A 20045-nucleotide genomic window follows, 5' to 3' on the forward strand; every position below is an offset into this window, starting at 1 on the left:
CATTACAAAGAAGTCAAAAACATCATTTCCTTACCCTAGGTACATTAAACTTCCTGATTCTGAGTAGTATCTCAAATATATGTACACATGATTATCCGAAATAATGTATGGAGCAATAATACAGATAATGACCTGGCAATTTTATTCCAATTATACTACCACCATTACACAGTTAAATACAGAATTTTTACTTAATATTTAAACAACATGGTCTACAGTCCTCATATTCTCATCAATGCTTTAGTAAAATAGAGAGAACCAGAGTATACTGAATGCTTATTAATAGTAGGCTACACTCAGGTATGCACATGCCTTTCTGCTCCCATCTGCTGAGCAGGATGATCATGAAGAATCAGTTATGTTTTTTCCTAAATCTGTTTATATCCACTGTACTGGTTATAACAATTACTCAAAAAAATTACATAAATCTAAGAAATAGAAGTAGGAAAATAAAAAACTTTTTGAATCTTTGAAAACTGTGTTAAACTATTTTTATCACAAAACACATAACAAAGTATTAAACTTTGCTAAGACTCCATAAAAGCAAAATTTTAATAGAAATTGCTAATGAATTACAAGTGGGTAAGAACTATGAAAAACTGAAGAAAAGAATCATTTAAATCTAAAAGAATTATGAACTCAAATTGTTTCTCAAATGTCTTGAATTTATTAATCCACTTCTTAAAAAAACAAAACTGTAAATCAGATGATGAAAGAGTATGATATTTGAAACAAAGAACTAATAAAACAAATAGGAAAGATGGCAGACTTAAACCCAACCACATCACTAATTAAAGAAAAACAAGTTAAATATTCCAATTAAAAGACGAGATCATCAATCTGGATGAAAAAGCCTACACTCAACTATATGCTGCTTACAAAAAACACTTATTAGATTTAAAGAGACAGATAAAAGTTAAAGGATAGACAAGCTATCTGATGAAAATGTGGCTATATTAATGTGGAGCAAGATGGGCTTCAGGACAGGGAGTATTCCAAGCAATAAAGAGTTGTATTTCATGAAGGTCAAGTCATCAAGAAGACACAACAATTCTAAATGTGTACTCACCTAACAATGGAGCTTTCGGAAGTAGGCAGGAGAGCATGCCAAGGGTCCTAGGCAGGAGCCAAGGGCAGCCCCCTCTACCTGGAAGCAGACTAGAGAGCATGCCAAAAACACCACTTTCCATGTGGGTGACCAACCAGAGCCACTGCCACAGTTGCTGAAAAAGCAGCTCAATGCCACAGCAGTGGCCACAGCCACCGTGTAAGCGGCCCAACAGACACTTGACTGTATTGACATGAGGGGAGTCACCAGGAGAGACCAGAAAAAGAAGAGGATGTATCTCTATTCAAAGCCCACTCCACAGTAACAGAAGAAGCAACAGTTCCTCCAGATGACCAGACATCAACACAGAGACACTAGAAATATGACACCCCCAAAAGAATACAGTAATTCTCAAATACCAGACCCTACACAGCAGGAAACTCTTGAAATTACTAAATAGGAATTCCGAGCAACAATCTTAAGGAAACTCACTGAGATATGAGAAGGCTTAAGATGACATAACTAAAAGAAAAAATCCAAGAGATGAAGGAAGAGATTTACAAAGAGATTAATACTTTTAAAAAGAATGTAGCAGAACTCATGGAACTGAAATATTCATTCAACTGAATAAAAAACACAACTGAGAGCTTAAGCAGTAGGCTAGAACAAGCAGAAGAAAGAATTTCTGATCTTGAAGATAGTCTTTTCAAAATTACATAGGAGGACCAAAAAAAGGAAAAAGAAATTGAAAAAAATGAAGAAAATCTAAGACAGCTACCAGACAACCTTAAGTAAGCACACAAACATTCGTATCATGGGTGTTCCAGAAGGGGAGGAGAAAGGAAAACACATGGAAAACCTATTCAATGAAATAATAACAGAAAACTTCCCAGGTACAGGGAGAGACATAGACCTTCAGATCCAGGAGGCTCAAAGATGCCCACACAGATTCAACCCAAAAAGAACCTCTCCAAGAAACATTACAGTCAAGATGGTAAAGCTCAAAGACAAAGAGAGAATCTTAAAAGCAGCAAGAGAAAAACGTCAAGTCATCTATAAGGGAGCCCCTATCAGACTAACAGCAGACTTCTCAACAGAAATCTCTACAGGCCAGAAGATGGAATGATATATTCAAAACACTAAAAGAAAAGAACTGCCAGCCAACAATACCATATCCAGCAAGGCTATCCCTCACAAATGAGGGAAAAATAGTGTATTTTCCAGATAAACAAAAACTGCGGGAGTTCACCACACAATCAGCCCTACAAGAAATCCTCAAGGAAGTCCTGCATCTGGAATCCAAAAAATGATAATCACTACCACGAATATGCAAGAAAGACCAAAACCCACTGGTAGAACAAAAATGCAAATAGGGAAGAGAAAGAAACTAAATGTCACTACCAGAAAAAACCATAAGGACAATTTAGTAAGACCTCTAATTTATTTCTGATTTTAGTAATTTTAGTCTTCTCTCTTTTTTTCTTGGTCAGTCTAGATAAAAGTTTGCAAATTTTGTTGATCTTTTTAAAGAATCAACTTTTGTTTTTGTTGATTTTCTCCATTGTTTTTTAATTCCCTATTTCATGTATTTCTGTTATAATCTTTGTAATTTCCTACTTATCTTTGCTTTTGGTTTAGTTTGCTCTACTTTTTCTATTTTCTTACGGTAGAAGTTTACATCACTGATTTGAGGTTTTTCTTATTTTTAATATAGGTGTTTAAAGTACAAATTTTCCTGTATGCACTGCATGAGCCCTGCATCCTATAAGGTTTGATAAACTGCACTTTGACTTTTATCTCAAAGTATTTTCTGATTTCCCTGTGATTTTCTTTTATACCTACTGTTTACTTAGGAGAATGTTGTTTAATTTTCACACATTTGTGAATTTTCTAAACTTCCTTCTGTTATTGTAGTCAAATAACATATTTTCTATGATCTTAGTCTTTTTAAATGTATTAAGACTTGTTTGTGACCAAAAAAAAAAATAATAGAGCTTTAAAATAATGAAACAAAACCTGACACAACAAAAGTGAGAAACAGACAAAACCACATAATATTTGGACATTTCAATACTTTTCTCTCAGTAACTGATGGAACAAGTAGGCAGAAAATAAGTCAGGATAAAAAAGTCTTGAACAATACTATCAACCAATTTGACCTAACTAACATTCATAAAACACTCTATCCAAAAACTGAAAAATACACATAATATTTAGGAATGTATTGAACATTTCCAAAGACAGGCCATATGCTGGGTAATAAAACAAATCTCAATAAATTTAAAAGAACTGAGACCATATGGAGTATGCTCTCTGATACTAAGAAAGTTAAATTAAAAACCAGTAGCAAAAATATATTGGGGGAAAATCTTCAAGTATGTGGAAATTACGCAACAAACTTCTCAATATCTCATGGTTCAAAAAATTAATCACATGGGAATTTTTTAAATATGTTTAATAATAACACAACATATCAAAACTTGTGGGCTGGAAATAAATCAATGCCTGGAGAGAAATATTTATCTCTAAATATTATAATAAATAAAAGAATAAAAGATTAAAAACAATGATATGGGGGACTTTCAGTTTCCAGTTTCATATGTAAGAATCTTGGAAGTCAACACTCCATCCTAACAAGTAGTAAAAAGCTGAACACAAACTGAGAAATCAAACAGTTCTTAGATCTGTAAGAGCAGGTCAGATCCGTAAGGCCAGAGGGCAAACTGATACCTCCAAAACTGAAGGGACAGATGAAGATATACAGAGAATCACAATATATCAGAGCAAAAACCTCTGCAGAAACCAGTGCCAAGCTACAAAAACCTGAACTATAACTGATGAACTGTTGGAGACTAGGTGTGGGCAAGTCTGAGAGCTGAAACTCCAGGAGAACCAGTCATATGGGGTCCACATGCTTTTGATGACAGTTTCACCTCCAGGAGCTAGACCTGGTTCTCACAGTAAATATCAGAGAAAAAATGCCCCCATGCTTTCAATAGGGGGAGGGGAAACAAACCATTCTGATATACCCCAGAGCACTCTGTACTTCTTTACAAGGTCTGCCCTCAGTAGAAACTAGTTAACCAAAGCCTAACCCGGTAAGGTTTTATCAGCATCTAACTGACCTGGGGAAGGAATCTAACCCCAGCCAGCTCTAGCCTTCCACATGGGAGAAGGTAAATATCCAGCTCCATCCCACTCTAGCTATCCTGTCCCACCTAAGGGAAGAGAAAAAAACTGAGAAACACTTGTGAATTCACAGGTCAGAGGCAGAGACTTACTAAACGACTGAGACCTAATCATAGGACTGTATAACACATCCCTCCCCCCAACACCTTGCCACCACATTACTAAAAGCTTATTTACAGCAGCTTCTTTTCCCAATACATAATGTACAGCTATCATAAAAAAATTACGAGACACACATAAGGGCAAAAAATTCATTTTGAAGACAGAAAGTAAACATCAGAACCAGACGTAGAAGGAATATTGAAATAATTAGAAATAATTACAATTAATATGCTAAGAGCTCTACTGGATAAATCAGACAATATGAAAGAAAAAATGGACAATGTGAGCAGAAAGATGGAAATCCTAAGAAAGAATCAAAAAGAAAAGCTAGAGATCAAAAACACTGTAACAGACATAAAGAATGCTTCTGATGCACTTAGTAGACCAGACATGGCTGAGGAAATAATCTCTGAGCTTGGTGATATATCAAGAGAAACCTCAAAACTGAAAAGCGAAGAGAACACAGACTGAAAAATAAAAAGAACTGTGGAGTAACTGCAAAAGATGTGACATACGCATAATGAGAATGCCAAAAGGAATTTCTTTTCTTTCTGAGAAAAAAACAGAAGAAATATTTAAAACAGTAACGACTGAGAATTTCCCCAAATTGATGTCAGATACCAAACCACAGATTCAGAAAGTGCAAAGAACACCACAGAGAATACATGCCCCCCAAAAATTACACCTAGCCATATCATTTTCAAACTGCAGAAAATCAAAGATAAAGAAAAAAATCCCGAAAGAAGCCAAGAGGAGAACAAAAGTCAAAGGAAAGGACCAAAGATAAGAATTACATTCTAATTTTCCTCAGAAACCATGCAAATAAAAGAATGGAATGAAATATTTGAAGTTTTGAGAGTAAAAACGACCAACCTAGAATTCTGTACCCTTATCTGCAAAATTCTGCAAGATTATCCTTCAAAAGTGAATATGAAATAAAAACTTTCTCAAGACAAACAAAAATTGAGGGACTCTGGTGCCAGTAGACTTTCTTGAAAGAAATGTTTAAAGAAGTTCTTTAAAGAGAAGAAAAATAATATAGTTCAGAAACTCAGATCTACATAAAGTGAAAGTATCTAAGTAACATGTGAAAGTAAAATAAATACTTCTATTTTTCTTATTAATTGATCTAACAGACAGAAGTTTGTTCAAAATAATAACAGCAACAATGTATTTGATTATATATGCTTATATATATACAAGTGTGTGTAATTTATACACACATGAAGATACTTCAAAAAGTTCATGGAAAGATTCATATTATCTTTTAATTCTATTTTTTCACAAATTTTTTAAAGTACGCACATGTGTGTGTGCATGTGCACTTGTATACAAGTGAAATGAATGACATCAATGTTACAAGCGACAGGAGAAAGGGATTAGGATTATTCTGGTTATAATAAGGTACTCATGCTACAATTTATGCAGCATAAGCAGTGCATAGAGGAAAATGTGTAGCACTGAATACATATATATTAGAAAAGAAAACCTGAAATCAATAAGGAACTTTAAAAAGAACAGCAAATTAAATCTAAAAAAAACAGAAGAAAATAAGAATTGGCAAACAAATCAACAAATCTGAAAGCAGAAATCAATATAGAAAAAAAAAATCAACAAAAATGAAAGCTGATTATTTGAAAAGAAAAATAAAATCTATAAGCCTCTAACCAGGCTAATTAAAAAAGAAAAAAAAGCGGGGCCGGCCCGGTGGCGCACTGCGCTAGTGCGCCGCTTGGGAAGCGCGGCGGCGCTCCCGCCCGAGGGTTCGGATCCCACATGCAGACCGGTTCCCGCTCGCTGGCTCAGCGAGGCGCGGGAGCAACACCGAGGCTTGCGATCCCGTTGCCAGTCCCCGGTCCGGTACGGGGGCGACACTGAGGGTTGCGATCCATTGCCGGACACAGAAAAAAGACAAAAAAGCGGGGCCGGCCCGGTGGCGCACTGCGCTAGTGCGCCGCGTGGGAAGCGCGGCGGCGCTCCCGCCCGAGGGTTCGGATCCCACATGCAGACCGGTTCCCGCTCGCTGGCTCAGCGAGGCGCGGGAGCAACACCGAGGCTTGCGATCCCGTTGCCAGTCCCCGGTCCGGTACGGGGGCGACACTGAGGGTTGCGATCCATTGCCGGACACAGAAAAAAGACAAAAAAGACAAAAAAAAAAAAAATATATTAGCAAATCAAATCCAACAATGTATAAAAAGAAATATACACCACAACCAAGTTGAATTTATCCCAAGTATGCAAAGCTGGTTCAACATTCAAAAATCAACTAACCATCACATCTACAGGCTAAAGAAGAAAAATCACCTAGTCATATTAATAAATATAGAAAAAGCATCTGACAAAATCCAACAACCATGATAAAAACTTACAGTAAACTAGCAATAGAGGATAATGTCTTCAACTTGATTAAGAATACCTACACAAAACCTACAGCTAACATCATACTTAACAGTGAGAAGCTTGAAGCTTTCACACTAAAGTCAGGAACAAGAAAAGTATGTTCTCTCTCACCACTGCTCTTCAACTTCATACTGGAAGTTCTAGCTAATGTAATAAGGTAAGGAAATAAAGGATATACATATTAGGAAGGAAGAAATAAAACTGCCTTTGCTCACAGATGACATGATTGTCTTTGCAGGAAATTGAAAAAAAAATCTACAAAAAAAAACCCTTATTAATAATAAGCAGAATTGGAGGATACAAGGTTAACACAAAAAATCAATTGTTTTTCTATATACCAGCAATGAACAAGTCAATTTTGAAATACTTAAGTATAACTCTAACAAAATATGTATATGATCTGTATGAGAAAAACTACAAAACAGATGAAAGAAATTGAATAATTAAATAAATGGAGACTAAATAAATAAGTGGAACTTAATAAATGTTCATGGATGAGAAGACTCAATATTGTGAAGATGTCAGTTCTTCCCAACTTGACCTATAAATTCAATGCAATCCCCATCAAAATCCCAGCAAGTTATTTTGTAGATATTGACAAAATAAGTCTAAAATTTATATGGACAGGTATAAGACTCAGAACAGCCAACACAATATAAAACAAAAGCAATGAAGTTGGAGGACTGACACTACCAAACTTCAAGACATACTACAAAGCTACAGTAATCAAGACAGTGTGGTACTGGTAAAAGAAGAGATGAACAGATCAATGAAACAGAATAGAAAGCCCAAAAACAGACCCACATAAATACAGTCATCTGATCCTTGACAAAGGAGCAAATACAATGGAGAGAAGACAGTCTTCTGAACAAATGGTGCTAGAACTGCACATCCACATGCAAAAAAACAAATCTAGATAAACTCCTTACACCGTTTAAAAAAATTAACTCAAAATGAATCACCAACCTAAATGTGAAACACAAAACTATGAAACTCCCAGAAGGTAACATAGGAGAAAATCTACATAACCTTGGGTTTAGGGATGACTTTTTACATATAGCACCAAAGGTACAACCCATGAAAGAAAGTATAAATAAGACGGACTTCATTAAAAGTTTAAATTTCTGCTCTGTGAAAGACTGTTAAGAGAATGAAAAGACAAGCCATATGGTGCCCCACTCCTGCCCTGTGCAGTTTTTATTTATAAATTATTGTCCAGGAGGGGTGACACTGGCCTGGGCCCCCTGGTATTTATTGCTGTACATAGTGTATGTTTGTGACATATAAGGTTTTCTTTATTTTGTATATGATCAATAAACATCTTCTAAACAGAAAAAAAGAAAAGCCATAGACAGAATATTTGCAAAAGACATATCAGACAAAGGACTATTATCCAAAATATATAAAGAATTCCTAAAACTCAACAATAAGAACAGAAAAGACCTGATTTAAAAATGGACCAAAGACCTTGACATCTCACCAAGGAAGATATACAGAGGCAAATATACATATGAAAAGACATTCCACATCATGTGTCACCTGGGAAACCCAAATTAAAACAGAAATATCACTACACACCTATTAGAATGGCCAAAATCCTGAATACTGACAATACCAAATACTAGCAAGGATTATTGCTGGTGGGAATGCAAAATGGTACAACCACTATGGAAGACAGTTGGGCAGTTTCTTACACGGCTAAATATACTCTTACCACAACACACGATCTAGAGATTCCACTCCTTGGTATACAGCCAGAGGAACTGAAAACTTATGCCACACAAAAATCTGCACGTGGGATGTTTACGGTAGCTTTATTCACAACTGCCAAAACCTGGACGTAACCAAGATGTACTTCAGCAGGTGAAGGACAAATAAACTGTGATACATCCAAACAACAGAAGATTGTTTAGTACTAAAAAGAAATAAGCTATAAAGCTACAAAAAGACATGGTGGAAATTAACATGCATAGCACTAAGTAAAAGAGGCCAACTATAAAAGGCTACATACTGCATGATTCCAACTGTATGACATTCTAAAAACAGGCAAAACTATGGAGACAATGAAACTATCAGTGGTGCCAAGGGTTTAGGGGGAAGGAGGGATGAATAGATAGATGGAGCACAGAGGATTTTTAGAGCACTGAAAATACTCTAGATGACACTACCACGGCAGATAGATGTTATTATACATTTGTGCAATGACAATGGTGTGTCAAAGTAAGTCTATCAGCTGTAACAAATGTACCATTCTGGTGGGAGATGTTGATAATGGGGAAGGCTATGTATGTGCAGGGGCAGGAAGTCTACAGGATACCTCTGTACCTTCCTCTCAATTTTGCATAAACTGCTCCAAAAAAAGTCTTTTAAAAAATGTAAAGCATAAAAAAAAATTAAGCGTATGTTACACTTAAAAAAAATTTTAATGATATGATCATCTAAAGAATCTAGAAGAGATTCTATTTTTAAACTTAAAAACAGAAAGAAGAAAATCATAAAGAAATCAATAAAATAGAAAAGATACAAGCAATAAAGAAAAAAATCAAAGCCAAAAATTATTTCTCTGAAAACATTAATGAATTTGATAAACATTAGCAAAATTGGTCAGGAAAAAAATAACAAAAAACACAGATGACCAACATTAGTAATAGAAAAAAGGTACAGGTACATCATTACAGAGACTAGAGACATTAAAAGAATAGTAAGGAGATACTATGAAAAATTTCATGCCAATTAATCTGACAAACTACATAAACTGTACAAATTCCTTAAAGACAAAAATTACCAAATTTAATTCAAGAAGAAATAACCTAAATAGCATATGTTAGAGAAATTAAATTTGTAGTTAAAAACCTTCCCTCAAAGAAAACTATACAGGCCTGAATAACTTTGTGATTCTAATAAACATTTACGAAAGGAATGATGCCAATCTTAAAATCTTTAAGAAGACAGAAAGAGAAGGAACACTACATAACTCATTGCATAAGGCCAACATAACTCTAACATCCTAGGAATATATATGGCAGATTTAAAATTTGTAAATCAACATGAATTCATCAGATTTAATAAAATAAAAAAGAAAATCTCAACAGATGTACAAAAAGCATTTGCTAAAATTCAATACCTAATCACATTTTTTAAAACACTTTTATGCCACAAAACTACCCAAAAAAATGTTCAAAATCACTAATAATTAGAGAAATGCAGGGCCGGCCCGGTGGCGCACTGGATAAGTGCGCCGCTTGGGAAGCGCGGCGGCGCTCCCGCCCGAGGGTTCGGATCCCACATGCAGACCGGTTCCCGCTCACTGGCTGAGCGAGGCGCGGGAGCAACACCAAGGGTTGCGGTCCCGTTGCCGGTCCCCGGTCCGGTATGAGGGCAACACTGAGGGTTGCGATCCGTTGCCGGACACGGAAAAAGACAAAAGACAAAAAATAAAAATAAAAAAATAATTAGAGAAATGCAAATTAAAACCACAAGGATATATCATCTCACTCCAATCAGAATGGCTATCATCAACAAGACAGAAAAATAACAAATGCTGGTGAAGATGAAGAGAAAAAGGAACTCTCCTCCACTGTTTGTGAGAACGTAAGTTGGTACAGTGGGAAACATTATAGAGGTTCCTCAGAGAAATAGAAGTAGATCTACCTCACAACCCAGCTATCCCACTACTGGGTATATACCCAAAGGAAATGAAATCAATATATCAAAAAGACACCTGCACTCCCATGTTTATCACAACACTATTCACAATAGCCAAGAGATGGAATCAACCTAAATGCCCATCAACGGATGAATGGATTAAAAACTGTGGTATATATTCACAATGGAATACTATTGAACTATTTTTAAAAAATAAAATCTTGTTATTTGCAGCAACATGGATGGAATTGGAGACCCTTATGATGAGTGAAGTAAGCCAGCCAGAGAAAGACAAACAACACATGATCTCACTGTTACCTGGAATCTAAAAAAAAAAATGGTTCTCATAGAAGTAAAGAATAGAATAATGGTTACCAGAGAAAGGCTTATAGGCGAGGGATGATGGGGGGAAGGAAAGAGGTGGATTAACATATACAAGACTATGCTATCTGGGCTTCTGGTCAAGATGGCAGAATAGAAGGTCCCCAGTGTCACTCTCTCCCACAATCAACCAATTTACAACTATAAAAAAGCAACAACAGCCAAGCTGGGGCCACGAGCTCAGGGGAAGAGGAGGAGAGACCTACAGAGTGCATGAAGGTGGGAGAAGCCCCGATGAGAGAAAGAAAAAACTGCTCCGACTGTTTCATGCCACGGCTGCTTTAAGGCTAGAGCTGCTAAGTGCATGGAGCAGGAGCCGGCAAAAAGCCACAGCCGTGCCTTTCGGATGAAGTTGCTTGGAGGCGGCAGGGGAGAAGAGGGCCTTGGTGGCCCCCAGGCCAGCAGTACCACCACCAAGATTCCCATAGACCCACAAAGGACCGAGGAGCCACAACAACTGAAAAAAGGGAGCTACTCAGAGGCTGGTGAGTCATCACAAGGGACCAGCGCACGGCCCATCCCATGGAAAGTGTGTTTCGAGCACGGGCGGTGGGGGAGATGGGCCCACAGGGAGAATGCTGGGGCATAGCAAGGACAGCTGATCTGCCCCCAATCAGTGCAGGACCACTCAGAGGAGACTGGTCAGGAATACAGAATTGCAAAGGGTGCAATTTGATGAAAAGATTCAGGCACAGACCAGTGTTTCTATACAACCCAGGTACATCAGACTTCACCAGATCCAGAAGTACCTATAAAGCAAGCTATTAAAACCTGAGCTGCACAAAAAGCCTTCCCTAGGGAATCAGCAGTAGAGCAGCAATTTAGCCCAAACACAGCTCAAGTACTGGTCCCCACAGGAAGTTACCCCATCTTAGAAGCAAGCAAAGGACAACAAATTAGTTCCAGTGCAGAGTTTAAGTGGTGGGAACAGCAAATAATCCAACACAGATCTGAAAGAAAAAACAAAGTACCCACAACCAGAGACAGAGTTTGATAACTAGTAAAGGTCTCATTTCACCAAAGAACACCTATAACACCAAGAAGGACCAGAAGTCCCCTGGGCTACCAAGCCAGGAAGGGGAGAGGGTTGGAGGCCTCAGCCATGCCCCCCAACACCCGCAACCAGTCCCGAGGATGGGGGCCTCGGCCACAGCCCCCTGACAAGTGCAACCACTCCAGTGACAACCACCGAGCCACTAGAGGACGCGACCCAGGCTCTCCTGAGCTGGGGTGGCAGGGGGCCAAGGGTCTCAACCATGCCCCTCCCCATACTCAACCAGCCCTATGACAACCGGCAAGCCTCAGCAAGAAGGGCCCCTTGTTCCTGAGCTGGAGTGGTGGGGGACAAGGGCTATTGCCATACCCCCTTGACATCTGCATCCAGCCCAGCAATAACCAAGCCACCACTGGAAGCCCCCCAGTCTCCCCTGTGGGAATGTGGGGAGTGCCACAGGCCTCAATCCCACCCCGCCTCCTTCCTCCTTCTTCCATCCCATTTCCTTCCCATTTTCCCTCTCCCTCTCCCTCCCAACTGCTCCACAACATCGTAGAATGTAAAAATATTAATAAAATTAAATATATATATATACAATTTTAAAATTAAATAAATAAATAAAAGACTATGCTATCTACTCCAAGTGAATATGCAGTATATGCATCTATTGAAACAACACACTGTACCCCATAAATATGTACAAGCAAACATTAAATTTTTTTAAATGCTTGTATGTATATTATAATCTTTGAGCAATCACTGAAAAATATAACAAAAAGAGTCAAAAATAATAGATAAATTAAAATTAAGTATTAAAGTAATGTTCAAATAACTCAAAAGAAAGCAGAAAAGGAGAAAGAACAAAAAGCACAAAGAAAAACAATACAGGGGCCGGCCCGGTGGCGCACTGGATAGTGCGCCGCTTGGGAAGCATGGCGGCGCTCCCGCCCGAGGGTTCAGATCCCATATACAGACCGGTTCCCACTCACTGGCTGAGCGAGGTGTGGGAGCAACACCGAGGGTTGCAATCCCGTTGCCGGTCCCCGGTCCGGTACGGGGGCAACACTGAGGGTTGCGATCCGTTGCCGGACATGGAAAAAAGACAAAAAAAAAAAAAAAGAAAGAAAAACAATACAAATAATAAAATGGCAGACCTAAATCTAAACATATGATTACATTAAATGTTAACTCATCTCGAAAACCAATTAGAAGACAGAGATCATCACAATGTATTAAAAAAAACATGAACCAAGAGATCCAGATTTAAAAAAAGATTGGCCATGTGTTTAGTAATTGTAAAAACTGGATGATGAGCACATGAGCATTAATTATTCAATTCCCTCTCCTTTTGGAATGCTTGAAAATTTCCATAGCCAAAAGTTTTTAAGACAACATAAAAGGAAATGAAATGAGAAATTATTAATCTTTCAAACATACAATGAAATCTAAAGATTAGTTTGGAGTGAAAGAAAAAAATTCATCTGTAAATAAATATAAGGAGAGAATGAGAGTGGAAGAAAAGGGAAGGGCAAGGAAATGACAGACAAATAGACAGATAGATGGATGTACAGAGATATAGATGAATCAATGAATGCATGCAAGCAAGCAGATAAGTACACAGATTTCCCAGTTCTTTACCTTAAGCCATTAAACATACCTGCAGCTCCTGGACAGTGTGTTCTACTTTCAGTTCTAATGCCTTATAATTTTCAAGAATAACTTCCTTCTCTGTTTTAAGCTTTTCATTTTCTTCAATCAGTTTCTGGTCCTGCTTAATTTTTGCCAGGCTGACATCAGACCCTAAATGGAAGTCACTAACAGCCAAACTTTCCCTATTAAAAACAAATTCATTCATTTTAAAAAACAAACTGTATAAGGCTGACAGAGATCACAGATCTAAACTAAATTATCTTGGGCTTTTTATCCATAATATGCCTTAAAGTTAACTTTGGAAACTAATCTAAAATCTTTACCTAGTCCAACATTAAAAAATAATTTAATGCAGACTCGATTTTATAACCAAAGTCATACTTAAAAAACGCCTCCAACTCCCAAAGAAAATATATTTCAACTTCTTGAAAGCCCTATTAACTCCAGAAAACAAAGTAAAAGGGATTTCTATATCAGTTTTTTCCAATCTCTCCTCCCAGTGACCCTCTACCCTATCTGACAGTTTAGTTCCTAAAGCTCTGATAAGATTCCAAGAAACAGCTACATCACCCAAGGCATGGCATCATGACTTGGATCACAATATAGAAGAATGATTTGATACATATAAATATCAAATATGGCTTTCTGCTTTAATAGTTCAAAATTATCTAAAGAGTGAACTCCTTTTGGAATAATCAAATTCTATCACAAGTTTTCAGAGGAAGAACAGCCTCTCTCTTGTTAAAAAAGAAACTCACTAAAATATTCTTAAAGCCACAGAGAAAATTACAAATCTTATTTGAAATTCTGGTTTTGCCTGAATAATTTGGATTTAGAGGTAGATTTCTGACAAATGCATTCAAAAGAGGTATTAGCATGAAAAGTTGGTATGTGAACTTTAAACAATTCAGGAATGATTTTGCTTTCAAAATGGCTTCTAATGAAAATATTTATGCTAAAGCAAAGAGGAATACATATTTGAGAAAAATAGAAATAATTAGCATCATCCCTCAAAATCACTGACATATAGTTAAGGATTCCAGAAACATAAGCCTTAACTTCTACCAGGGGTCTTCAAAAAGTTCATGGAAAGATTCATATTACCTTTTAATTCCATTTTTCTACAAATTTTTTGAAGTGCCCATGTATTCTAGTATGACAAGAGCCTCTACCTTGAATTAGAAATTAGTTAAAACTAAAAACCCCATCACAGCCTTACTTTGGAAATGTCATATGACTTCCTGCATCATTTTCATTCTTCAAGTCAAGAGTAGACATCCCACTAAAGCGCCCTTTTGGCCTGCTGAAGGTTGCTTGGTTTGATCTATGCCCCCACAAGGGAATGGGGCTTTTGAGGTTCTTCAGAGCAAGCTGACCAGGATCCAACTTCTTTTCCTCAAAGATGTTAGTACTGGAAGTGGCTTTGCATTTTTCAGCAAATCCTTTCTTAGCCACCTCTTCCCCTATATCCACACTGCCATACTCAGCTTGAGCAATAACTGTTCCATCTTGATAGGTTGCTTTAATTCTCATTTTTATTTCCTTTTCAAAAATCAAGGTCCCCAAAAAGATTCTGCCCTAAGAAAGATAGGAAAGATGAAGACATAAACCAGCTACACTAACATGTTTCTCTTCACTTACGTTGTTTCTACCCATTTTTTCCAAACATCATATTTCTTCATTATATAACCTCTATATAAGTGGTCTTACCTTGTTGTTGGCTATATACAAATATGCTTCTGTGTGTATATGAATGTATTTCAATTACACACTTGCTAAAATCTTTCTTTCCAAAATTAGAGATAATATCTACCATATGCAGCCATATTTATAAATTTTAAACTGTATACTAATTCAATATCCTAGAATGAATTTTTTAATCCAACAGACTGTGCTGACTATTTTGGCCCCAACTAAATATAACAGTGTCCTGAGGAACTATAGCACATAAAAATGAATTTCTGGTATCTAAAAAAGGTACCAAATTTCAACAAAACTTAAAAATAGTTTTAAAGGCAGGGCCAGGAACTCTGGTTTTAAAGTAAGACAAAAGCAAGAGCAAAAAAAAAAAAAAAACCCCAGAAACTCAAAGCACAAAACATCAACAAATTTTTTTTTTAAATCAACTGAAATTATGAAATGTGATATGTTATTCCTATATTCCAAACTCTCTAAAATATAATTTTGTTTAAGGGAGTTACAACTGGCACATGAGAAGCCAATGAGAAATTAGGTGCCTGCTAACTTTTAATTATTGAATACCCATTCACAGCAGATTAAAACATATTTGGGATTGGAAGATATCTTCAGACTTAATTTAAATAAGAATTTGTCTACTCCTCCAGAAAACTGTACAAAGATGCTCCTTGACTTACAATAGGGGTTACATTCCAATAAACCCATCATAAGTCAAAAACACCATTTAATAACCCAATAAATCCACTGTAAAGTCAAAAATTCATTAAGTCAAATAATCTTACATCCAGATGCCCAACTTACAATGGGGTTACGTCCTGATAAACCCATCATATAGCTGAAAAATTGTAAGTTGGAGACTGTCCGTAATTTCTAAAAATTACTTTGATATGATCTAATTACTCTTATCTTCTCGAATTTCTCTAAGTTCCTTTCCTGATCTACACTCTATACTATAAATAACAATTAGTAAAATCTTGTTCAACCAGATTCTCTCTGAATCCTATATAGCCACAAAGACAGAATCCTGAACTTGAAATAAAATCTGAGTTCTCCTCATCTCTAACAAAAAGAATGACAAGGTAAATGATGTGTGGTTGTTTTAATACTTACGTTATTATAGACCTATATGCTATATATTCTTTTGAAAATGTCAAACATTTAATTTTTATCACGAGAAATTTGATGTTATTTTCCATTAAATCTTGTGAGCTGGAGATAGGTGTATACATGACTTTTAAAACATATTTAGGTATTTACAAAGGTATAAATTTTACCTTTTAAATAAATCTGGTCATTGGTTTAGAACACAAAGAATACAGAATCATTAAAAAAAATTAATGTCACTTTTCTAAGATATATTTCATTCTGTTTTCCAAACAAGAAAGTATCATTTGCTTTCCACTTTATTTTACCTCGTCTGTACACATTAGAAAATAGGCTAAAAGACCTTTAAATCATTAAACCCAAATACTAATCTCTAGTTCTCATTCCCTGATTCTACATATAATTTTTAAAGTAACAAAGGCATATAGGAATAATTTAATCTTTGATCTTCAGTAATTTATAACCACCATTCTATCAGTTTCAACTGTGCTGTATCATGTCTGTAAAAGTGTTGGTTAAAAAATGTGGCTCCCCATCCCGAAGATGCCCTGGGCGGGGGCCATGGGGAGGCCACTTCTGCTGCTGGAGGCTGTTGCTGCAAACTTGCTGCCAGGGCCCCGGGGACCCTCCAAGAGGCCGCTGCCACCGCCAGACCTGTAAAGCTGCTGGACCTGTAAGCTGTTGCTGCCATTGTTGAGGACTGAGCTCATGTCGTCTGCCAATGGCTCCCAGGATCTTTCCTAGTTACCTTAACATGGACCGGCACGTGAGGGGACGGGTAAACCCAGCCTGGCATGTGAGGGGTCTGGTGACCCAGTCTGTACAGTGGGTTTGAAGGGTCTGAGCCCTAGCCCTGACAATAATGAAACATTTTGGCTTTAGTTATGATTTGCCTTACTCGACAACTGATATATATAGTTGTGTAACTTTACAAAAGTTTGCTCTTTCCAAAAAGATTTGTGTTAAAAAAAAAAAAAAAAGTGTTGAGGTATTTCAGTGCCCAGGACACCTTCTGAAAGTGCCCAGGACACCTTTTTTCATTTGCTTTTGTTTTTACCCAATCCCTTCTATTCATCCAGTTATTAAAATGCTAGATAAATTTGATACTCTTCTAACACCTCACAGGCAGAGATTAGGTGTAGAAAAATGAATAAAATCTTCATCTCTACTGAACTATCATGTGGGAAAGGAAAAAAATACAATTCTACATGCCTTATATCCTGAGTGACTAAAACAGCTGCAGGGGAATGGATGGTGGGTATAGCAAAGACTTCATATAGCAGGTTATATTTCAGCCTTGAGCTGAGAATTAATGACTAAACATGGGCTCTCTAAGCAGAGATATTCAAGAATAACTATTTCCACAAAACTTTCAGTTTGCCAATTGGCTGAATTCTAATCAATGATCTTTTTACTAAACTAAGCAGCAAACAAAAACATTCTCAACTGAGGTTTACTCCTTCAGGTCCAAAACTAACTTTAAAAAATTCCTTTTTTTCCCTTGATTCATGTTTGTTTCAAAGAACATAAATCTGCATACTGTCTTACCATGAAAATAGGAATGGACTTTAGTTCTAGCCCTAGCTCTGCCAGAATTAGCTTTATGACTTTAAATAAGTCATTTAATTGTTTTAGACCACAATTTCCTTATTTGTAAAATAAGGGGGGAGCAGATAAATATCAAGGTATATAAATTTAAGATTATAGGGTTCTAGGCATGCAGGAAATTTAAAACAAGCCTCTACCTTAGTCAAAACACTTATATTAAAGAAGAATGTAATAAACTTTAGACTTTAAACCAAAAACATAGAGTGTAATTTTACAATAATATCTACACACCTACAAGATTCTCAAACAAACAAAAAAGAGGCAAATACAAGATTTCCAAATTTTTCCTACTATTCCTTATAACACTGATTAAATCATTTTTCCCATAAGTCACTTGAGCTACTAAATAAAACAATTACAAACCTGATTACTTTGCATTGTAGTATCTCTCACCAGCATTACCATTTACCAAAAGAATCATCATTACTGGACAGTATATTTAAAAGGAGGTAAGATTCCTGCAAGACTACCTCTGAAATTATCAGATGTCTTCCAGAATTAGGTTACTAACCCAAAATCCAATGGAAATGAAAATAAATTAGAATCCAGATTAGCAGAACATAACTGCCATTATATATCAAATAGTATGAGCCTCTGCCAAAATGAGAAAATCTGATTAATTAAAATCCCAATTTCAGGGGCCGGCCCGTGGCTCACTCGGTAGAGTGCAGTGCTGATAACACTAAGGCCACGGGTTCGGATCCCATATAGGGATGGCCGGTTAGCTCACTGGGTGAGCGTGGTGCTGACAACACCAAGTCAAGGGTTAAGATCCCCTTACCGGTCATCTTTTAAAAAAAAAAAAAAAAAATCCCAATTTCAAATTTGAAATATTCATGACCAGTTAGGTTAAAAATCACTTCTATTTAATAAATAGTTTCTCAAAAACAAATTATAACAGAATAACTGTATTCATTATTTTCTCGATCATATTATCCTTTTAAAGCCTCACATCAGATGAAACTATGTACATTTATTCAGTATACAAGCATATATCACTCAACTGTTCAAGAATGTTTACCTAGCGCAGATGAGCACAAATATATTTTGTAACTGCTTTTGAATTATTTTATAATTTCCATTTTTAACTAGTTTATATAGTCTTTTATATTAAACAAAGTTACTGAGATTTAACTACTGCACACACATTTTGCTTTAAGCACATAGTTTTACTTTCATTAAGAAAAATACTTAAAATCTGTGACTTGCCTGATCAAATTGGGTAACTTCCTGGCCAAAAGGAATTTGTAGTCCCCAAAGTCTATACTTCTTGGCAACACTAGAAAATTGCAGCTCCAAAGGAATTTCAACTATATCAGATCGATTTAGAATTTCGGTATTTCCATAGTCAATGTATCTCACCAGACACTGGAAAAAATAGACAAATACTAATTTCTCTAGACCTAAATTAAATATCTTCAAAGAAACCACCAATTTGCTGCTTTCTGCTAATTATCTGTAAATGAAGACAGCATTTTACCACAAATTGACAAAATGCATTCAGAAACAGAGCTCTAGTAATACCCTCAAAATAAAGAAAATCCACAGTCCATGAAATCACAGTGATTTCTACATGTGGTACTAGTTAAATTCCAATAGTACCATTTCTCATTTTGGCCTTTAAAAAAAAAAAACAATTGATATTTTAAATAAACATTAGTCTATGGAGCTTATGGCCCTCTCCTAGATCTCCTAATATTAAGATTAATTAACACTATTAAATTCAAGTTAGAAACAAAATCTGAAAAGAAAGGCAAAGTTATCAAACTTCCTTTGATAAAATTAAAACTACTCAAGCTAGACCTCAGAAACTAATCAAATTCACCCTTACCTCCAGCTCTATATCTGTTTAAAAAGTTTTTTTAAAAAAAGTTTATTACAAGTTCAAATGTCATCTTGTCCCTCAATTTAGCTAAAGCCAACCAAAAAGCAAATGCAAAATATCATCTCCAGTTATCAAATTATTGGGAAAAGGTCTATTAGAAAGGTCTATTTCACAGAGATAAACCATTATCTATGACAGTAATAAATATCGAGATTTTTAGAAAAACAAACAGCGTGTTCAGAGCACTAATCAAATTGTTTCATCTTATCAACTTCTTATGCAAAGAAAAATATTCACAAAACATAAATATTATAAAATATTTTACATCCAGAAAGCAGAAAAAAACACTAAAGGAAAGCCTAAGAGATGCTTTTACAATGCCTGCAATGTGCAATTGCCAC

General features: G+C 36.2%; 1 protein-coding gene across 4 annotated transcripts in view; it reads right to left on the reverse strand.

The window, feature by feature from the left end:
- Positions 1 to 20045, reverse strand: part of STK31 (serine/threonine kinase 31) — a 100651-nt gene that overhangs the window by 61599 nt on the left and 19007 nt on the right. For all 4 annotated transcript variants that reach the window (XM_008580464.1, XM_008580461.1, XM_008580462.1 and 1 more), the window contains 3 exons: positions 19029 to 19187; positions 14629 to 14987; positions 13417 to 13591 (listed from right to left, as the gene is read on the reverse strand). In XM_008580464.1, coding sequence (XP_008578686.1) covers positions 13417 to 13591; positions 14629 to 14987; positions 19029 to 19187 — 693 coding nt within the window. The remainder of the gene's footprint in view (positions 1 to 13416; positions 13592 to 14628; positions 14988 to 19028; positions 19188 to 20045) is intronic.

Source organism: Galeopterus variegatus, unplaced genomic scaffold (genome assembly GCF_000696425.1).
Source record: "Galeopterus variegatus unplaced genomic scaffold, G_variegatus-3.0.2 Scaffold2105, whole genome shotgun sequence".
Lineage (NCBI taxonomy): Eukaryota > Metazoa > Chordata > Mammalia > Dermoptera > Cynocephalidae > Galeopterus > Galeopterus variegatus.